This window comes from Equus przewalskii, chromosome 15, assembly GCF_037783145.1.
Source record: "Equus przewalskii isolate Varuska chromosome 15, EquPr2, whole genome shotgun sequence".
Taxonomy (NCBI): Eukaryota; Metazoa; Chordata; class Mammalia; order Perissodactyla; family Equidae; genus Equus; species Equus przewalskii.
The window spans coordinates 68,580,386-68,601,396 of NC_091845.1; the positions used below are offsets into that span (position 1 = coordinate 68,580,386).

Below are 21,011 nucleotides of genomic sequence, written 5' to 3' on the forward strand. Positions count from 1 at the left end.
AGAAATAGCATCTTTTTAATTTAATGTGAAAATTATTTTGTGTTCTAGCTGGCACTGGTGGCTTAAATTTTGAAATGTGCTTTCTGGAAAAATAGCACATGGTTAGTATAAAATTATCTTATTAGGACTAGATACTCATTATTAGTCTGAAAATATTTGTGTTTTAACTATGGGAAAAAAGTTGCTGTAAACATTTGGGTTTTCGTTTACTCTAGACTGCATTAGAATTGTTCAGTATATTCAAATATTTTTCCTTTGGTTTTATTTCCTAGGTTGCACGTTTTCAAAAAATTCCTAATGGTGAAAATGAGACAATGATTCCTGTATTGACATCAAAAAAAGCAAGTGAATTACCAGTCAGCGAAGTTGCAGGCATTCTCCAAGTAAGTGCTTGGCGGGGGAGGGAGGGAATAGATAGTAAAATCAGTTAGTTATAACAACTCTTTAGATAACTGCTGTGCAATAATAGCATTTTCTGGATGACAGAAATACTCTGTTCTGCTGTCCAATATAGTAGCCACTATTTAAATATGACTATTGAGTACTTGAAATGTGGATAGTTTAGGGGAGGAACTGAATTTAATTTTATTTAATTTTATTTAACTTTCATTGAAATTTAAATAGCTACATGTGGCTGGTGGTTACGTGATTGGACAGTGCAGCTCTAGCTCATTAGCATTGCCAGGCACTGTTAGTGCTGTGTAAGGATTAGTTGCATTGGGAAAATAATCAATTTAATTATTAATGTAAATAGAGTTAGGAATTTATCTTTTTATGTTTTCTGAAGTAAAGTAAAAGCTAAGTACACGTTTAGACCTGAAAATAAACTTTGCTTATATAATTTAATCTCTTCCTAGTTTTAAAAAACACAATCTAATGAAACAAGAAAAGAATATTCCTTATTTTCTTCTACAGGATTCATTTTGATGATGGCATTAAAAACATTGGCTATCCTTTTTTTGAGGTGTTTTTGGTTGTTGTATTTATACTCTGTTTTAAAACCACTTATTTTAAATATCTTTAAGTGTTGTAAGACTCCAATATTGAACTCTATTATTAAAGCTTTTGGCCAGAGAAACCAATTATTTTAGGGATGCAGGTAGCTTCATTCTTTAATAATAGTCATAATAATAAATCATGAGACAGTGACTGAAGAATGTAGGTGGGGTTCATAAAATATAAAATGTCCCGGGGCTGGCCCTGTGGCCGAGTGGTTAAGTTCGTGCGCTCCACTGCAGGCGGCCCAGTGTTTCGTCGGTTCGAATCCTGGGCGCGGACATGGCACTGCTCGTCAGACCACGCTGAGGCAGCGTCCCACATGCCACTAGAGGAACCCACAACGAAGAATACACAACTATGTACCGGGGGGCTTTGGGGAGAAAAAGGAAAAAATAAAATCTTTAAAAAAAATATATATATATATATATAAAATGTCCCAAGAACCAGTTCATCTTAACTTCATTATTTTGAATAATTTAGGAACCACAAATTTTCTACCTGAAATAATGATACAGTCCAAGAGCAAAAGGTAATACCAACCTCTGGGTTTTGATAGGCTCAGAGAACAAGGAAGGTGGTTATGGCCCATTGAGTGTTCTTTTTGGAGAAAGTAATTTTAGAAAACAGCAAAACAACAATGAAAACAAAGAAAACTAATTAAAATGTACTGATATGTTGCTTTCTGTAAATCGTGTGGCTGGTTTGTGTTATTTCTCTTTCCCCAGAGAAAACCATAAATTGTTTGTTTATTAAACTCTACCTTGTTTCTTCCATTAAAAAACAATTTTTTGATGTATAATATCATAAAACACAAGTACCCATAGTAAGTGTACGGTTTGCATTTTAACAGAGGTGACTACCATCACCATTAAGATAGAACATCTTCCTCACTCGAGCAAGCACCCCCATGTCCCTGTGCAGTTAATCCCTCCTGTGGATCGCGTCTGGCTCCAGTCAACCACTGATAAATTTTCTGTCACCATAGATAGGTTTTGACTGTTGTAGAAGTTTCAGTAAATGTGATCATACAGTATTACGCTTTTGTGTTTTTCTTTTGTTCTCTGCTAACATTTTCAGTAACTTTTATATGTAAATCTAATAGGCTGATCTTCAGAATGGTCTGAACAAATGTGAAGTAAGTCATAGGCGAGCCTTCCATGGCTGGAATGAGTTTGATATCAGTGAAGATGAGCCGCTGTGGAAGAAGTATATTTCTCAGGTGGGATTATTGTTTTTTTCTCCTCTGTTGTATAATTTACGTGTATTTTTGTTGGTGTAGTTCACTTTTATGAAGTTATTTATGGAAGAAAAAATAATTTTTTTGAATTTCTTTTACCCAAATTTTTCCATTTGCTAGGGTTTACTGTTAGGTTGGAATTTCTATAGTTTTTAGTTTGCAGATATTAAAGGCTAATGGACATACCACATGGAGGTGATACTCCTCCTCCATGTGGATGAAAGGATGAACAGTTTCCTTTTCAGATGTCTAACTTAATACTTTTTTGTCATAGGAATGCTAGTATTTTTTAAAGTAATATGGTCAGCTTAGAAAATTAGGAAAAGTAAGTTAGATAATTTGAATCCAGACTGCCTGGTTACAAATTCCACCTTTGTTCTTACTAGCTGTATGATCTTTATTATCCTCTGAGCCTTATTTATAAAATAGGGATAATAATCTTAGGAGATAGTAAGCTATTGATAGATGATAGATTTTTGCTTTTTTGTGTGTGTTTGAGGAAGATTGGCCCTGAGCTAGCATCTCTTGCCAATCTTCCTCCTTTTGCTTGAGGAAGATTGTTCCTGAGCTAACATCTGTGCCAGTCTTCCTCTATTTTATATGTGGGATGCAGCCACAGCATGGCTTGATGAGCAGTGTGTAGTTCCGTGCCCAGAATCTGAACCCGTGAACCCTGGGCCACTGAAGCGGAGCATGTGAACCCAACCTTTAGTGAAGAAGATTGGCCCTAAGCTAACATCCATTGCCAATAGTCCTCTTTTTGCTGAGGAAAATTGTCCCTGAGCTAACATCTGTGCCTATCTTCCTTTCTGTTTGGTATGTGGGATGCTGCCACAGTGTGGCTTGATGAGCAGTGTGCAGGTCTGTGCCTGTGATCCGAACCTGTGAATCCCGGGCCACTGAAGCGGAGTGTGCCAACTTAACCACTAGGCCACCGGGCCAGCCCTGGAATATTTTTTATATGTGTATTTGTATTCTTACATTTACCACGTTTCCACATTACCTAAAACTTTGGGAAGTTTACTCTGGATTTATAAACTAAATGATTTGACTTATCACTAGGCAGTATGATTTCATATTTTACTTTCTTGATCCTGTTTCAAAGCCAGAGTACCTGCATCGTGGGATTGCTGTGAGAATGAAATGAAGCAGTGCCTGTAATGTAGTTAAGCACAAGCAGCAAGCAACAGTAAATATCAATTGTTAATCATAAAGCACTGGGCAACTCTTTCCTCCTCCATGGAGTACACCGAATTTGTTGTTAGGTAAACATTTGTCTGGAGCCTGCCATCTTAGTACCATGGCACAGCTTTTTTAGGGGAAAATAAAAAAGACCATGGGCCTTGCCCTCAAAGGGTGATGATAACAGCTAATATCTTTTGAAGAGGGTTTTATGGTTTACACAGTGTTTTAATATACATTCTTAATTAATCCTCACCACAGTCTTTGGCATAAGGTACTATTTTACTAGGTGAAGAACCCCCAGGAATTAAAAATATTAAGGCCACTCGAGTGGCAGGAGCTGAATTCAAACCCAAGTACTCTGACTCAGTCAAGTGTGTGGTTTGTCAGCCCTGAACGACGTTGCAGCTGTAGTTTTATTTTGCTAGAGCAATGATTTTTCAATCCTCTCTGCACTAGAATCACTTGTAGGGTGTTTTAAAAGTGCCAAAGCCTGGGCCCTATGCCCAGAGACTCTGATTTAATTGGTCTCATGTGAACCTGGGCATTGTTAGAAGTGAAAGTTCTTCACGTGATTCCTATATGAAGCAGGGTTGGAATCACTGTGCCAGAGAGTGGAGCCTTAAAGGGAGTGGGAGGTGGTGGCATCTAACCTCAGACCTCTGGTACCCAGGGGCTGGGGCTCTCTACTGGCATGGATTCTTTGTAGCCTAGTTACTTTCAACTTGGACAGTGATTGGCATCACTTCATCAGAGGAAGAGATTCTGGCAAGAGAGCTCTGATGTTTAAGGAATAGGGTGTCCAACTGAAAGAACTTGGGGTGCCTCTGATACTTGGTCATTTAAGTGTTGCCTGATGGGGTTGGTGCTGTGGTCTAGTTTCTTTGGATACTGTTGCCTCTGCTAGATAGATATCAGGAAAACCAGCCTTGGGAAAATCTTCAGCTTCTTCTGTGGAGAGGATCTTACTGCCTGCTCTTAGCTGTCCTGGGGGGTTGTTTCTGCTGTGTGGGTGAACCCCAGAATTGTAATCTGCACTAATTTACTTAGTATAGAAATGTTGAGGAATGTTTGAATCTCATACTCTAGGTTTTCTGCCCAGTTTTTAACCTAAATCTCTAGCTTAAAAATCATTTTCCACTTATTCTAGCCTCAATAGAAATTCAAAACAGCTATATTTATGAAACTAATATACTAAAAATATATGTGCACTATAAGGAATTTGTAAATTCTTAGTTTTAAGTATTGATATTTTTTTCTGGAAAGGAACTCTTATGAAGTGGTGACTTTTAAATGCAGTTAAGTGTAAATACTTATTTTTGTTAATTGAAAAGATGCATAAGATAAACCAAATGTAGACACTTGTAATTTTCTAATCATGCCCCAGTAGTTTATTTTTTTTAGCTTTTGCTGCAATGGAACACAACTGTCATTCATACAAAACTGTTAAATTGTTGTTTGTTTTCACTTTCAGTTTAAAAATCCCCTTATTATGCTGCTTCTGGCTTCTGCAGTCATCAGTGTGTTAATGCATCAGTTTGATGATGCCGTCAGTATCACTGTGGTAAGAAAACAAAATAGAAATATTTTTAAATTGTTGGTTAATCATATAAATTAGGATTGGCTTTTATTTTGAAAAATGAATTGAGAAATGAATTGAAAAATGTCTTAATGTTTGTTCAGGTTTTTTTGCTGTCCAAATTCTGCTTTAGTTGCAATAATCTCAAATAATGTTCAAGTTTCTGTGATTGGCATGCTTGAGAATTGCTTAACAATCTGGTAATTTCTCAGATGTGAAATATTTTATAATAAATTTCCAATTTATTTTGCTTTCAGTTGAGAATATGCTTTGACTAATTGTGAACTAAAGCCTGACATTTGTGAACTTAAAGATACTATTTAACAGAGCACACTGTACTTACTGTGTGAGATTTTGATTTTTTCCAGCTAGGTTATTCTAGCTTTCATTGAAAGTTTCCTCCTTTTTTTCTTGCCCCCTCTTTCACTGTAGAATAAAAATTTATAACAAGTACAAGCATTGATTAAAGCAAGTGTGTTATGCGTAAGAACACAGTAGATATGAATGTAGAGCTGCAATTCTCGAACTCTTGCTTCAGACTCCCAGGAGTCTCTGAGACCCTTTCAGGGAGCTACGAGGTCAAAACTGTTTTCTTAATACTAGAATATTATTTGTCTTTTTGCTATAGACATTTGCATAAATGGCACAAAAGCAGTGGTGGGTAAAACTGTTAGAGCCTTGGCTCAAATCAAAATAAAGGCACAAACTGTACTGGTAATCATTGTTTTCTTTCATGATTTGTCTTAGGAATATTTTTGATAAAACAGTGAAAATTAATTTTATCGAGTTTTGACCCTTGAGTGCATATCTTTTTAATATTCTGCGTAATGAAATAGGAAGTATGCGTAAAGGACTTTTGTATGTTGAAGTATGATGGTTTTTGAAGGAAAGGCAGTTGTGGTGAGCTGAACCAGCCTTTTACTTGAAAGAGCGACTGACGAACTACAGTTAAGACCTAGATAACTGGCATGCTGCTTTTTTGAAAGTGTGTGAAATGAGCCTATCACTCCAAGAAAAGCAACTGACAGATTTTGTTGCCAAAGATAAAATTCAAGCTTTCATGTGATAATTATAATTTTGCACAATTTTTATGCATTACTATGTGCTGGATATTTTACCAGTATTTAAGACTTTATTCTAATGAGATCAGTAGTGATTTTAATGAACGTGATTTTTTCTATTAGGAAATGTATCAACATTTGAAAGATTTGAATAACCAAGTGAATCAATATTTTCTAAATGGTCAGTGTTATGTTACAAAATTTTTAGTGATTATAAGATCTATTCAAAGTGCAAGATAGTTCAGTGGATTTTAATATAACAGATTATGAGAAGTTCATTGATAGAATTTTAGAGTCTACCTTGCAAATTGCTTTTAAGTAACTAACACTTGTCTAATTTGGATGTAACAGCTAAAAAGAAGATCCACAATCATCTGAAAAAGCTTTTAAAGTACTCTTCCCTTTTCCAGCAATATCTGTATGAGGCTGGATTTTCTTCATATACTTCGCCATAATCAACATATTGCAATGGGTTGAATGCAGAAACAGATATGCGAATCCAGCTTTCTCTGAAGGCAGACATTAAAGATAGAAAAATTGAAAACACTACCACTTTGCTCACAGTTTTTTTGGGGGGGATATGTTTTTCATAAAAAATGCTATATTTAACATGTAAGGGTTTATTATTGTTTTAGATGAATTAGTAAAGTAGAAATTAAAACTGAGTAATTGAAAAAGGATTTAATGTGATAAAATTGGTAGATAGAACCCACATAAACAAAAGCTGGTCTTCAGGTTGTAAGTACATAAAGGGATCCTGAGATAAAGGTTGAGAAGCTGTCCCAGGGGAGGCAAGCCACTGTCAGCTGTAGCTTTCTTCCCCAACAGGCCTCAAGGCAAAGTTGTGATTTTTACCCCAGCTCATCTCAATGCTTAGTGCCTGGTATCTTGGGACTGCAGATAGAGTCAGAAAAATAAAACACGATTAACAGTTATTTCTGAAGTTACCATGTCTGATTTAAAGGTTGTTTCTTTGTTTTGTGTAGGCAATACTTATCGTCGTTACAGTTGCCTTTGTCCAGGTGAGTAGGGAGCCTGTTTTGCCAACATATTAATAGTATTGTAGTTAATTGCTTAAAAAAATTAAGGTGGTTTATGGCAAAATCTATAGTTATTGGGGGATGGTAATGTCAGTCAACAATTTATTCTTTGTTTTCGAAATAATTTCAGAAAGACAGCGCTATTGGAAGTCTGTGGAACTCACTTGACTGATTTAGGTAGTGATGTGAAGAAAATCTAGTTTTTTATTTGATGATGTTAAAGATAATCGAAGCAGATGGAAATGAACAGCATAGTACATGTAATAGAAATAAAATCCAGCCATAGTTTAAAAATTTTTGCAATTAAAAAGTTGGGTAGGGTTTTTTGTTTTTTATTGAGGTAACATTGATTTATAACATTATGTAAATTTCAGGTGTACATCATTATATTTGAACTTCTGTATAGACTCCATAGTGTTCACCACTAAAAGTTTAGTTGCCATCCATCACCATAAAAATATTGGGCCAGGGTTTAAATTTCTCATTCTTCACAGAAGGCATGTTGTGATCTGGATCAAGCTCCCTGTTCAGCAAAAACATTGAAATAATAAATAAAACATATGAAAAGGAACCTCTTTTAAAAATTAATGTGAGGGGCTGGCCCCGTGGCCGAGTGGTTAAGTTCGCGCACTCCGCTGCAGGCGGCCCAGTGTTTCGTTGGTTCGAATCCTGGGTGTGGACATGGCACTGCTCGTCAGACCACACTGAGGCGGCATCCTGCATGCGACAACTAGAGGGACCCACAACGAAGAATATACAACTATGTACCGGGGGGCTTTGGGGAAAAAAAGGAAAAAAATAAAATCTTTAAAAAAAGAAATTAATGTGAATAATGTCGAGATAATGTTAGGATTTTAGAACAATGTGGCAGGTCTCATTTTATTAGTTAAAAGTTTTAAAGCATGATTAATAAGAGTGTAGAAAGATTATTCTAGTTTTAGGGAAAAATTTAATATGTCACGTGATCCTAAAATTCATGTTGTTTTGAACCTTAAGACTGTATTTTAAGTTAGTGTAGTTATTTACATAGCTATGATTTATTCTTTGGGTATTTCCTGTTATTATCCAGGCCTCCTATGGTAATCACTAACTTAGTAAGTTGTTAGTTTTATAGTAAGCCAGTGTAGAAAAGCTGGTTGGAATCAGACTTCTGCAGCAAGTTTGTGAGCTCCATCAGTAGACTGTCAGGGATCCTATTTCTAGGGAATCCTCTTGCTTAGAACTGATAAAAATTACCCTAGGGGAGGCAGAGCTGGTTAGTCTAGCAGAGGTCATTCCAGGCTGGGCATCATTCAAGGCAGCCATTCATTCAGCCATTTGAGTGGTATGACCCACTGGACCAGGAACCAGAACCCTCTTGCATCTTTAATAATGCGACAGATGTGTGGAGTAACTTTCTTCAGAAGGATTCCTGCAATATTATCACTGTGTATGGAACACCTTAGTAGCTTGTTTTTTGGTAAATAGGGAGCCCCTTCCCTCAAAAAAACCCACAAAATTGCAATTTTAACATAATCAATGTGGAATTTTACACAAAGACAGTATGTTAAACACTTTACATGCAGTGGCTGAAACCATCTGCTAAATATCTTTGTAAGAGGTTCATTTGATGGAAAACTCAAGAAAGAATCAAAACATTTGTGAAAAGCCCAGTTTCAGATTGCTAGGTCTGGTTTCTTGTACAGAGGTGAGCCTTTTCCCCAAGTGTGCCTATGAAACCAACAAAACAGTCTATAAACTGCAATTAAAAACTTGTAAAAAAGATCCTATTTACTATCAGTTGAACTTACCATAATGCTTTGTCAAAAAACTCTACAAAAAATCTATCAGAAATTTTTAGTGCTTTATCATTATTTAGTATTTCTGTTTTTACCTGTGTTTTAGGAGAAGAGTGCTTTTTATATTCTTTTCATATTTCTATGTGCCTTTATTTTCCCTATCTCATTCTAGTGTCCATTTGTCATCCAATTATGTACCTTCGCAGACATGAAAATAGCTAATTGTTCTAGATAGTCATATATTGATACCACCTTACAGTAAATTTAAAACATAACTTTTAGGCGTTCATTAGTGATGCTGTCAGGTTTTTGGTGGTGTGTTAAATGCTCATTTTGATGTAGAAGCACCTTTGTAGTTGTAGGAAGTAAAGGCTAAGAAGTCTGGAGAGGGAGGTAAAGATTGGGCAGCTTCTGTGTCATTTATTACTAGCATCTAGGTTTGGTGAATGTTTTCTAACCAAAACTTCCGAATTCCTTAATGTCCTTGGTATGTTTGGGGAAGGGATGTCTTGTAATTTTTCTATTTATAGATTTACCTTACTCTCACATTTGTTCCTCTCGCTTAAGTAAAGACTGATTTAGTTCTAAGTTATTCTTAAATGGCTTTGCATTTTGTCTGAAAAAGATTGTGAGTGTGAAATTTTGATTAGTATTAGCACTGCAGTCATTTTAAAACACTTTCCAACTTACACTTCCACTACTCCCTCTTTTCCCTTTTTAACCTTAGATCAAAAGATTTTAGTGCAGACATGAGACAAAAATAGGTCATGTTTCGTGAAGCAAAACTGCCCCATGGAGACATGGACTAAATAGTGAGTGAAGCTGTCTCTGACCCTTAGCTATGATTATATGGATGGAAGAAGGCTGGAGCATGACAGAGTTAGGGCTCTTTAGAATTTCCCTTTTTGGGTAGTTCAGGGTGATGGGAAAGGTGTCCATCAAGGTAAGGCCAACCACATCTCTGTGTTAGTAAACTCTCTGTTTAATGTCTGTTCTTTCCAAGCAAACTTACGCCATAAAACCTTTGCATTTAGCATGGGCTTAAGTCCTCAAAGCAAATGTTGCCTGCTATTAATTGTCTTTGACTTCTTTGATCATTAAACACTAAGTGAAAATTATCTTATTTTTCTTTTTTTTAGAAAGATTAGCTGTGAGCTAACACCCCCTGCCAATCCTCCTCTTTTTTTTTTTTCCTGGGGAAGGTTGGCCCTGACCTAACAATCGTGCTCATCTTCCTCTATTTTTATATGTGGGATGCCTGCCACAGCAGGGCTTGATAAGTGGTACATAGGTTCCATGCCTGGGATCTGAACTGGCAAAACCCGGGCTGCCGAAGTGGAGTGTGCGAACTTAACCACTGTGTCACTGGGCTGGCCCCTGATCTTTACTTTTAATGACTGAAAATTATGTACCCTTTGGACACACGAATCAATTTTCTTCATTTTATTATAAATAATGTGACCTTAGGTTGCACATTGAATATTAAAATGTGAAATTGGGAATATTTAATTATCAAATTGTTTGGTCACTATAATTTAACATTATTTAATAAGGGACAAGCTTTTATGTATAGAAATGTAAGTGTAAGTAAAGGAAAAGGTAAGAATTGGGGGAAATTTTTAAATAATGATTGAGATCAATATTTAACTCTAACACGGAATATATTTATAGGAGCATATGTATTTGCATTTCTTTATGTTTGTGCCTTTTCTTTTTAAATAGGAATATCGTTCAGAAAAATCTCTTGAAGAACTGAGTAAACTTATGCCACCAGAATGCCATTGGTATGATCCTTGTTTCTGATACGAATTTCTACTCTTAAAAACAGAAATGAATATGACTAGTACAAAATACATTGTGGCCCCAGATTTGTCTAAACATAAGGTAGAAACCATTAATCTGACATGAAAAATTAATACTCTATTTAGTGTGGTAAGTTGTACTGTTTAAAGTTCTGATTTTGAGATTCTTTTTTGTTTTTTATTTCTTTTTTAAGATTAGCACCTAGGCTAACAACTGTTGCCAATCTTTTTTTTTTTTTTTTCTGCTTTATTTCCCAAACCCCCACTGTACATAGTTGTGTATCTTAGTTGCAGGTCCTTCTAGTTGTGGCATGTGGGACGCCACCTCAACGTGGCCTGACGAGGGGTGCCATGTCCGCGCCCAGGATCCGAACCCTGGGCCGCCGCAGTGGAGCTTGTGAACTTAACCACTCGGCCACGGAGCCGGCCCCTGATTTTGAGATTCTTGAGATGTGGATTTACTCAAGAGAAATTGTTTTGTGTATGACTGTGCCAGGCTCTGTTGTCGGTGCAGTGTTGCACAGTCGCACAGACGCAGATGATTCAAAACGGTGCTTCAAGTCTTCACATTTTACCTCTGAACAACTGGTCAGTTTTTCCAACGCTGTTTTGTCATCTGAGCTTCTTAGTTACCAAGACCACAAAAATAATCCTTTTCTTCATTCTTATATTTGACTTATCTCCTTAGAAGTGTAAGAATGCAGGGGCTGGCCCCGTGGCCGAGTGGTTGAGTTCGCGCGCTCCGCTGCAGGCGGCCCAGTGTTTCGTTAGTTCGAATCCTGGGCGCGGACATGGCACTGCTCATCAGGCCACGCTGAGGCAGCGTCCCACATGCCACAACTAGAAGAACCCACAACGAAGAATACACAACTATGTACCGGGGGGCTTTGAGGAGAAAAAGGAAAAAGTAAAATCTATTATTACAATTATCATTAAAAAAAAAAAAAAAAAAAAGAAGTGTAAGAATGCAATATATTTTCCCTCAGGCAACCCCACTGGAAAGAATTTTGTTAAATAAGTGGCATGGCTTTCTTTTCTCAGCCGTGGTTGTTTCTGTTTCGTGTTACAGTGTGCGTGAAGGAAAATTGGAACATACGCTTGCACGAGACTTGGTTCCAGGTGATACAGTTTGCCTTTCTGTTGGGGACAGAGTTCCTGCTGACTTACGCTTGTTTGAGGTAAGTTTGGTGTCTTAATCTGTTTGGATACTATAACAAAATACTGCAGACCAGGTAGAATTAATTTTCTCAAAGTTCACGTGCTAATAGGAAAAAATTTGTCAGAGTATTGGACTAGTGTATATTTTATTCACTCAGCAAATATATATTGAAGATTTACTCTGAGTTCAGTAAGGAAATTTTTGACCTTTTAAAGCTTGATGCTATAAAAATTAGAAGCATATGCTTTGTGAAGTATTTTATTTAGTTCTTGTTTTCCCCCTACTTGTTAACTTTTCAGACACTTAATTAGGTTGTTTTATTCTGCAGTGCTGTAATTAGGTTGATTTTGTTCTAGTTAATCCAATTTTACATGTATAGTTGAACATCTTTGATTTCTCTATCACTTTCCTATCCTATTCGTTTTACCTGCTACCTGGTACCTTGAGCAAGCTTGTGCAACTACTTTGACAGTAGATTGAGGTAACTTTCCTAAAAGATTTCGTGCTGCCTCTAGATTTAAATATACTGACTTGAGACATAATAAGGCTGATAAGCTTGATTTCTCTTCTGGACACAGAAGCTGCTAGCTTTTTAGAATTAAATTGGCTTATTGGAGTACTGGATGATTTTGTAAGGCGAGCTGGTCATTTGATGTACCTGCCTAAAATATACTCTTGATTAGGACGTAAGGGAAACAGAAAATTCCTCAGTTAGCCTTGGGATATTATTAATTTCTCACAAACAAAGCATTTGGATTTCACTTTAGAAAAAACAAGGCCCTGGACTTCTGCGGTATAGTTCTCTTCTTGTGGATTTGGCCCAAGGCCAAGGTTGCCATTTTAACATTGTCATGCTGCAACTCTAGGGTTCCTGTCATAAATTTCAGTGGTTCAGATTTTGGCTGTAAATCTTGTCTGGGCCTTCAGTAGTATCCTTTCATCACGTTCAGTAACTTGACTGCTGTAGAACTTTTTTCTGTTATTATATGTTCATAGACTGTGTCTTAAGTCAGCTCCGGCTGCTATAATAAAATAGCATAGACTGAGTGGCTTAAACAACAGACATTTATGTCTTACAGTTCTGGGGCCTGGGAAGTCCACAGTCAGGATCTGCAGAGTTTGGTTTCTGGTGAGGGCTCTCTTAGCTTGCAGCCTTCTTCCTGTGTCTCATATAGCAGAGAGAGTGATCTCTCTTCCTCTTCTTATGAAGCCAGTAATCTCATTATAAAGGCCTCACCCACATGACCTTATCTAACCTTAATGGCTTCCCAAGGCCCCATCTCTGATTACCATCATATTGGAGATTAGGGCTTCAACATGAATTTTAGGGGGACACAATTCAGTCCATAGCAGCCTGAGACTGTCATTTGTAAACACTTTTTAAAGACTATTAATATTGACAACTTAAGGAATTCTTTATTTTGTTTTCTTGCCTGAGTTAGTTTTTCATAGCCAAGGAGTGAGCCAATATGTGTTGGTGGCAGTGACCTTACTAGTTTAGAGTCACTAGTGCAGCTGAGATAGTAAAAACTTAGAGGACTTGAGCTATGGACATGTTTTCCAGTTTTTTTCTTGAGGATTTTTATTTTCACTTTAATAGTATTTGAGAACAGGCACCATTGGCCAGCTAATGGTGGCAGCCAGTATATAGTCAGGCAGTGACTTTAGGTGAAGCAGTCTTATAGACTGTGTAGCTGCATAACAGTACATTTTGCCTTTTTGGAAACACAGAATATTTTCCATATTGTTCCAGGTAAAGTCTAGAGCAATGTTTGAACAAGAATTCTTTGAAAGAGAAAACAATGTAAGAGTCAGAGGAAGAGAGAATTTCTTTTGTCTGTTGAAAATATTTTACCTCTCTCAGCTATAACTTTCTAACTAAGCCCAAAACGTTGCCTGAAATCTAGCAAGATTTTCTTTCACTTGGAGTTCTAAATGATTAATCCCATTGACACTTTCTTTTGTGGCTCATGTGCTTAGGGTTAGTCCATGTCATTCTGTGAATCTCTTCAAGATGTAGACATTGAGTACAAGCACCATCTTTTTTTTTTTAACCGAATTTTGATATAGTAATTTTCTAAATGTATCAAACTTCCTTTAGAGAACTACCACTTATTTGGTGAGAGCCAAGAATTAGCCATTTTTATGATGCTAGATTATCAGACCATTTAAATCTGGGCAGAAAGATTATCTCCACTGGAAGTCAAGGTCTACTGGGGCCAGGCTCAGAAGTCCAAACTTAGAACAAGCCAGTTGGCATTACAGAGTGAGCCTTTTTACCTCACGATCCATGTACTTTGTTAAAGGATAGTAGTTGCCTCAGTGAGTAGTTTTTGGTGTCTTTAGGGTTGTTCCTTCCTGTTCCTTAGTTCTCAGAGAGTAAAAACCAAAGATAATGATCGGTGTGGTTGAACAAGCACAGATCTACTTTGGCTACCTACCAACTGAAGAAGTTAGAGACAGTCTCTCTGAAACCTCACTTAGGCATTCTTTTCCCTTCTTTAAGGCTCACATTTGTGCCCACTCTTGTTAAGAACCACTAGCAAGCATCTTCCTCTGTGTTAAGTAGCTCCATTAGTGGAGCTATCTTTCTGTGTTAGAGCTTTCTAACCTCCCGAGTTACAAAATATATTTTCCATTTACTCAGTGAAAAACTTGATATTCTGGCAAAACTCAGATTCTGATTTGGTTTACTATGTTTTTTCAAAAAGGAATCTTTTCAAACATTTGTTAGAATATAAGCATGTAGTGATATTTTAAATTTGGTTATTTTGGTGATGAAACTAATTTAGGCAAAATGTAATTCCTCTCTTTGGAAATCAGTCTGTCTTAGAAGTCATTTTAGCCATTCAGTAAATATTTGAGTACCATGTATAGAGCACCATACCAGGCTTCAGGGCTCGGAAGTAAAAAAGACACAGTTTGTGCCCTTTCTCCTAGGAGAAACCATCTTGCAAACAACTGTGATTCAAAGAGTAAAACGTGTCTGCTTATGAATGAATGGACCATGTGAGCTCAGGCAAGCCTCTTACTATTTGCAGGCCACAGTTTTTTCACTGTGACATAGAGTTGCCTTAGGGCAATGTATGCTAACTTTTAATGCGCAGAGTAATCATGTGGATTCTGTTTTGGCATGCCTGGGGTGAGGCTGAGAGTCTGCATTCCTAACTAGCTCTTAGTCCCTGCCAAAAGTGCCGGCCCATCCACCACATATAAAAATATCTTTTTAAAGAAACAGCTTTATTGAAATATAATTTACATTCCAAACAATTTACACATTTAAAATGTACCATTCACTGGTTTTTGGTATATTCAGAATTGTGCAACCATCACCAGAGTCTAATTGTAGAATGTTCTTAGCATTCTGAAAAGAAAGCTCTCACGTTTTAGTGGTCACTAAACGTGACCTCTTTTCCCCTGCCCTACAGGCTAGCAGGCAGGAATCTGCCTGCTCTCTCTGTATCCATGTGCCTATTGTGGACATTTTGTATAAGTGACATTATATACTATGTAATCTTTTGTGTCTGGCTTCTTTCAGTTAACAATGTTTTCAAGGTTTATCTATTTGTAGTATGTATCAGTACTTCATTGCTTTTTATTGCCAAATAGTATTCCGTTATATGCATATATCACAATTGTAAATCTGTTCACATTTAAAGTGATTAATGGTAGAGAAGGACTTTCTCTGCCATTTTGCTATTTGTTTTCTCTATGTGTTATATATTTTATGTTCCTCAATTCCTCCAATCTCTCCTTTTTTGTGTTTGATTTTCTTTTTTTAAAGTTTTCTTTGATTACCTCCTCAATTCCCTTTTCTCTGTATCTTTTATTTATTTTCTTAGTGGTTATGGTAAGGATTACAGTTAACATCCTAAATTTATAATAGTGCAGTTTGAATTGCTACCAGCTTTACTTCAATAGCATACCAAAACTTGGCTCCTGTACAGCTCACTTTTCCCACTACCTTCATGTTGTTGTCACAAATTATATCTTTATACATTGTATGCCTATTAACATAGATTTATGAGTATTTTATATATTTGTTTTTTAAGTCATATAGAAAAAACAGAGGAGTTACAAACTCAAAATACAATAATGCAGGCACTTATATATACCTATGTATTTACCTTTACTGAAATTCTTCATTTCTTCATATAGCTTTGAGTTACGTTCTACTCCTTTTATTTCAGCTCAAAAGACTCTTTCAGCATTTCCATCAGCAATGAATTCTCTTAGCTTTTGTTTAAATGGGAATCTCTTAATTTTTCCTTCATGTATGAAAAATATTTTTGCTGGATATAGAATTCTCTGACATTTTTTTTTCTTTCAGCATTTTAAATATGTCATTATACTGGTCCTATGCTCCATGGTTTCTGATAAGAAATGGCTGCTGTTCTTATTGAGGATCCCTTTTATGTGATGAGTTGCTTCAAGATTCTGTCTCTTCGTCTTTCAGCAGTTTGATTATAATGTCTCACTGTAAATGTCTGAGTTTATCCTATTTGGAAATTATTGAGCTTCTTTATGTATAGATTCATGACTTTGATTAAATTTGGGAAGTTTTCATCCATTATCTCTTCAGATATTCTTTCTGCCCATTTCTATTTTTTTTTCTTCTGAGACTCTCACAATGCTTATATTAGTATTTTCTGTGGTACTCCACAGGTACTAGGCACTGTTCACTTTTCTTCATTCTCTTTTTACTCTACCCTTCAGAGTGGTTAATTTCAATCATCCTGTCTTCAAGTTTTCTCACTTTTTTTCTTCCTTGTTCAGATCTCCTATTGAACCCTTCTAGTGAACTTTTCATTTCAGTTATTGTGCTTTTCAGCATCAGGATTTCTATTTGTTTCCTTTTTATAATTTCTTTCTCTGTATTGATACCCTCTTTTTGTTCATTAATTCCTTCCCTGATTTTCTTTGGTTCTTCATCCATGGTTTCCTTCAGTTCATTGATTGTATTTGACAGTTGATTTAAAGTCTTTCTACTAGGTTCAATGTCTGGTCTTTCTCAGGGACAGTTTCTATCAGTTAATTTTTTCCTATGAATGGGTTGTACTTTCTTGTTTCTCTGTATTTTTTGTAATTTTTTGTTGAAAACTGGGTGTTTTGAATATTATGATGTCATGATTCTGTACATCAGATTCTGCCTTTTCTCAGGATTTGTTGTTTTTGGTTGTTGAGGGCTGCAGTGGTCCATTCTGTTTAGTGACTTTTCGAAATTATTTTTGCAAAGATTGTATTCCTTGTTGTGTGTGGTCACTGAAGTTTCTTTTTCATTTTTTCAGCATTCAGCCTTATCCATCTGGAGCCAGAAAGGAAAAAAATAAATGCCACTCTCCTGGTCTTTGCAGTTTGTCTCTGAGCTGGGGCACTTCTTCAACACTGAGCTAGGCTCCCTACAATGTTGCTTTCACTTTCACCTCCTGCTTGCACCAAACCCACAGATCTGCCAGAGGTGCAAACCCCCAGTCCTCTCAGGTCTTTTCTGAGCATGCATCTGGTTCTGGGCATACGTTTTGCACTCTGTCTTCCCTGGTGTATAAGGTGGCCCTTCCAAGCCCTTATTCCTTCAAGAAACTTCCACTTCAGCCTTCCTTCTCAGTCTTTGAGTGTGTCTGTTGCTTGTGCTCTTCTCTGTCCCTCTAGCTGGGATGGGGTGGGGGTGTGAAATAAAGGTCAGCCTCTGTACCAGTCCCTCAGTGAACTGCCACACTGGTCAGTACACAACTGTAGTATTTTAAGAATGAGGTCCAGGGGCTGGCCCTGTGGCCAAGTGATTAAGTTTGCATCCTCCGCTTTGGCAGTTAAGGGTTTTGCTGGTTCAGATCCTGAGTGTGGAGATGTCATTGCTCATTAGGCCATGCTGAGGTGGCATCCCACATAGCACAACAGAAGGGCCTGCAACTAGAACATACAACTATGTACTGGGGGCTTTGGGGAGAAGAAGGAGGAGGAGGAAAAAAAAAGAAGATTGGCAACAGATGTTAGCTCAGGTGCCAATTTAAAAAAAAAAAAAGAATGAGGTCCATGTTGCCCCCTGACTACCAGTAAGCTGTACCAGAAACACAAGCTTCCATCCTCATAGCCACTGCTGCTTCTCTGAGGAACAGGGAATAGGAGGCAGTAAACAAGAATGCCACAATGCTTTTTTTTTTAACCAAAATTGAGTCGCCTTTTTCTTCATTAAGCACTCTGTGGTTGCTTTAAGTTTTTGATTCCAGAGTTGATTCTCTCAGTTTTTGCTAGCTTATGATTGTTTTAGTGGAGGAATAAGTTCTTTGGGTGCCCTACTTCACTATTTTCTGTGGCATTACTCCTGAGTTGTAAGTTGTTTTTTTAAGCAGGTTTGGCCATCTGCAGAGCCATGCCAGCATTTTACTTTGCTGCTGTTTCCCAGGCAGACTAACTGCCTGTGCACTTCTTTTATGGGAAATGGATTGTGCTAAGGAGTCCAAAGTTTTAATGAGTCTGAAGTTTTAATGAGAAACAGTAAAAATTCCTTAGAGTGGTAGTCAGCTTCTTATTCTGCTGTCCCCACCTACTAGTTTGTGGGTTTTTTGTTTTTTTGTTTTTGTAAATCTGGCTAGGGGTTTGCCAATTTTATTTATCTTCTCAAAGATCCAGCTCTTGGTTTCATTGATCCTTTCTGCTGCCTTTTTTGCTTCAATAGCATTTATTTCTGCTCTGATTTTTATTACTTCTCTCCTTCTGCTGACTTTGGGCTTTGTTCGTCTTTTTCTAATTCAATTAGATGTAGTTTGAGATTGCTTATTTGGGCTTTTTGTTGTTTGTTAAGGTGAACCTGTGTTGTGATGAATTTCCCTCTTAATATGGCTTTTGCTGCATCCCATATGAGTTGGTAAGGTATGTTTTCATTTTCATTTGTCTCCAGATATTTTTTGACTTCTGCTTTAATCAGTGATCCATTGGTGGTTCAATAGCATATTGTTTAGTCTGGACATCTTTGTCCCTTTCTCAACTTTTTTCTTGTAGTTAATTTCTAGCTTCATAGCATTGTGATCAGAAAAGATGCTTGTTATTGTTTCAATCTTCTTAAACTTATTGAGGCTTGCTTTGTTTTCCAGCATATGGTCTATCCTTGAGAATGTGCTGTGCACACTTGAGAAGAATGTGTATTTTGCTGTTTTTGGATGGAGGGTTTTGCATATGTCTATTAGGTCCAACTGTTCCAGCTTTTCATGTAATTCCACTGTTTCCTTATTGATTGTCTATCTGGATGATCTATCCATTGATGTGAGTGGAGTGTTGAGGTCCCTGACTGTGTTACTATTAATGTCTTCTTTTAGATTTGTTAATAGTTTCTTTATGTACTTTGGTGCTCCTCTGTTGGGTGCATAGATATTTATTTACAAGGTTATGTCTTGTTGGTGGAGTGTCCCTTTAATCATTATACACTGCCCCTCATTGTCTCTTTACCTTTCTTACCTTGAGGTCTACTTTGTCTGATAGAAGTATTGTGACACCTTCTTTCTTTTGTTTGCCATTAGCTTGGAGTATCGTCTTCCATCCCTTCACTCTGAGTCTGTGTTTCTCGTTGGAGCTGAGATGTGTTTCCTTGGAACTGAGACGTGTTTCCTGGAGGCAGCGTATTGTTGGGTCTTGTTCTTTAATCCATCTTGACACTCTGTGTCTTTTTATTGGAGAATTCAACCCATTTACCTTTAGGTTGATTATCGATATATGAACACTTAATGCTGCCATTTTATCACTTGTTTTCCAGTTCTCCTGCATTTCCTTTGTTTCTCGTCCTATGTATTTTGGTCTACAAATTGAGTTATGTAGTTTTTTATGTTATGTTTCTTTGTTTTCTCCTTTTTTATTATTTGTGTCTCTCTCCTGCTTTTTTGTTTAGTGGTTCCCCTGAGGTTTGTATTCAGAATTTCGTGTGTAAGTTGTCCATTTCCTGATGGCCTCTTATTTCCTTAGACTAAACTGATTCAGTCCCTTTCCTCTTCCCCTCCTCAGCTGTTTTTCTCATGTCTTATTCCATCTTGTGTTGTGAGTTTGTGATTAAAATTACAAGATTATCTTTGTTTTTGGTGTTTTCTTTCTCCTGATCTTTAATGTTCTTCTTGAGTATTTGCTAACTTGTGATGGATAACTATAGTTTTCTGATTTTTGTCTACCTACTTATGTCCTTACTCCGTGCTTTGTAACCCCTTTCTCCCTTTTTTTTCAGGTATGAGGGCCTTCTTGAGGATTTCTTGTCACAAGGTGGGGAAGGGGGGCATCTCGTGGCTACAAACTCCCTTAGCTTTTGTTTATCTGGGGAAGTTTTTATTTCTCCGTCATATCTGAAGGATATTTTTGCTGGATAGAGTATTCTTGGCTGAAAGTTTTTGTCCTTCAAAGATTTGAATATGTCATTCCAGTCTCTCCTAGCCTGTAAGGTTTCTGCAGAGGAATCTGCTAAAAGCCTGCTAGGAGTTCCTTTGTAGGTTATTTTCTTCTGCCTTGCTGCCCTTAGTATTTTTTTCTTTGTCATTCGCTTTTGCCAGTTTCACTACTGTAGGCCTTGCAGTAGGTCTTTTTACATTCACATATTTAGGAGAATTGGTAGCCTTTTCCACATGGACTTCCATCTCCTTCCCTGAGTTTGGGAAGTTCTCTGCTATTATTTCTTTGAACAAGCTTTCTGCTCCTTTCTCCTTCTCTTCTCTCTCTTGAATACCTATAATTCTTACGTTGCATTTCCTAATTGTCAGATATTTCTCAGACAATTTCTTTGTTTCTTTTTAGTCTTAGTTGTCTCTCCTCCTCTATCTGGAGCATTTTAACATGTCTGTCTTCAGTTATGGTGATACACCCCTCTATGGTGTCTGCTGCAGCATTTAGAGAATCCATATTTTGTTTTATCTCCAACATTGTGTCTTTCATCTACAGTATTTCTGATTGGTTCTTCTTTATAGTTTCAATCTCTTTTGTGAAGTAGCTCCTGAACTCGTTGAATTGTTTCTGTATATTCTCTTTCAACTTGTTGAATTTTTTTTTATTTTCTATTTTTTTTATTTTCACTTTTTTTTGAGGAAGATTAGCCCTGAGCTAACATCTGCTGCCAATCCTCCTCTTTTTACTGGAGAAGACTGGCCTTGAACTAACATCTGTGTCCATCTTCCTCTACTTTATATATATGTCAGACACCTGCCATAG

General features: G+C 37.0%; 1 protein-coding gene across 11 annotated transcripts in view; it reads left to right on the forward strand.

The window, feature by feature from the left end:
• Positions 1-21,011, forward strand: part of ATP2C1 (ATPase secretory pathway Ca2+ transporting 1) — a 152,160-nt gene that overhangs the window by 65,489 nt on the left and 65,660 nt on the right. For 8 of the 11 annotated variants that reach the window (XM_008519857.2, XM_070576026.1, XM_008519858.2 and 5 more), the window contains 6 exons: positions 273-383; positions 2,102-2,218; positions 4,893-4,982; positions 7,045-7,080; positions 10,599-10,660; positions 11,748-11,856. In XM_008519857.2, the coding sequence (XP_008518079.1) occupies positions 273-383; positions 2,102-2,218; positions 4,893-4,982; positions 7,045-7,080; positions 10,599-10,660; positions 11,748-11,856 (525 nt within the window). The remainder of the gene's footprint in view (positions 1-272; positions 384-2,101; positions 2,219-4,892; positions 4,983-7,044; positions 7,081-10,598; positions 10,661-11,747; positions 11,857-21,011) is intronic. The other 3 variants (XM_008519859.2, XM_070576032.1, XM_070576033.1) reach the window with 1 other exon arrangement.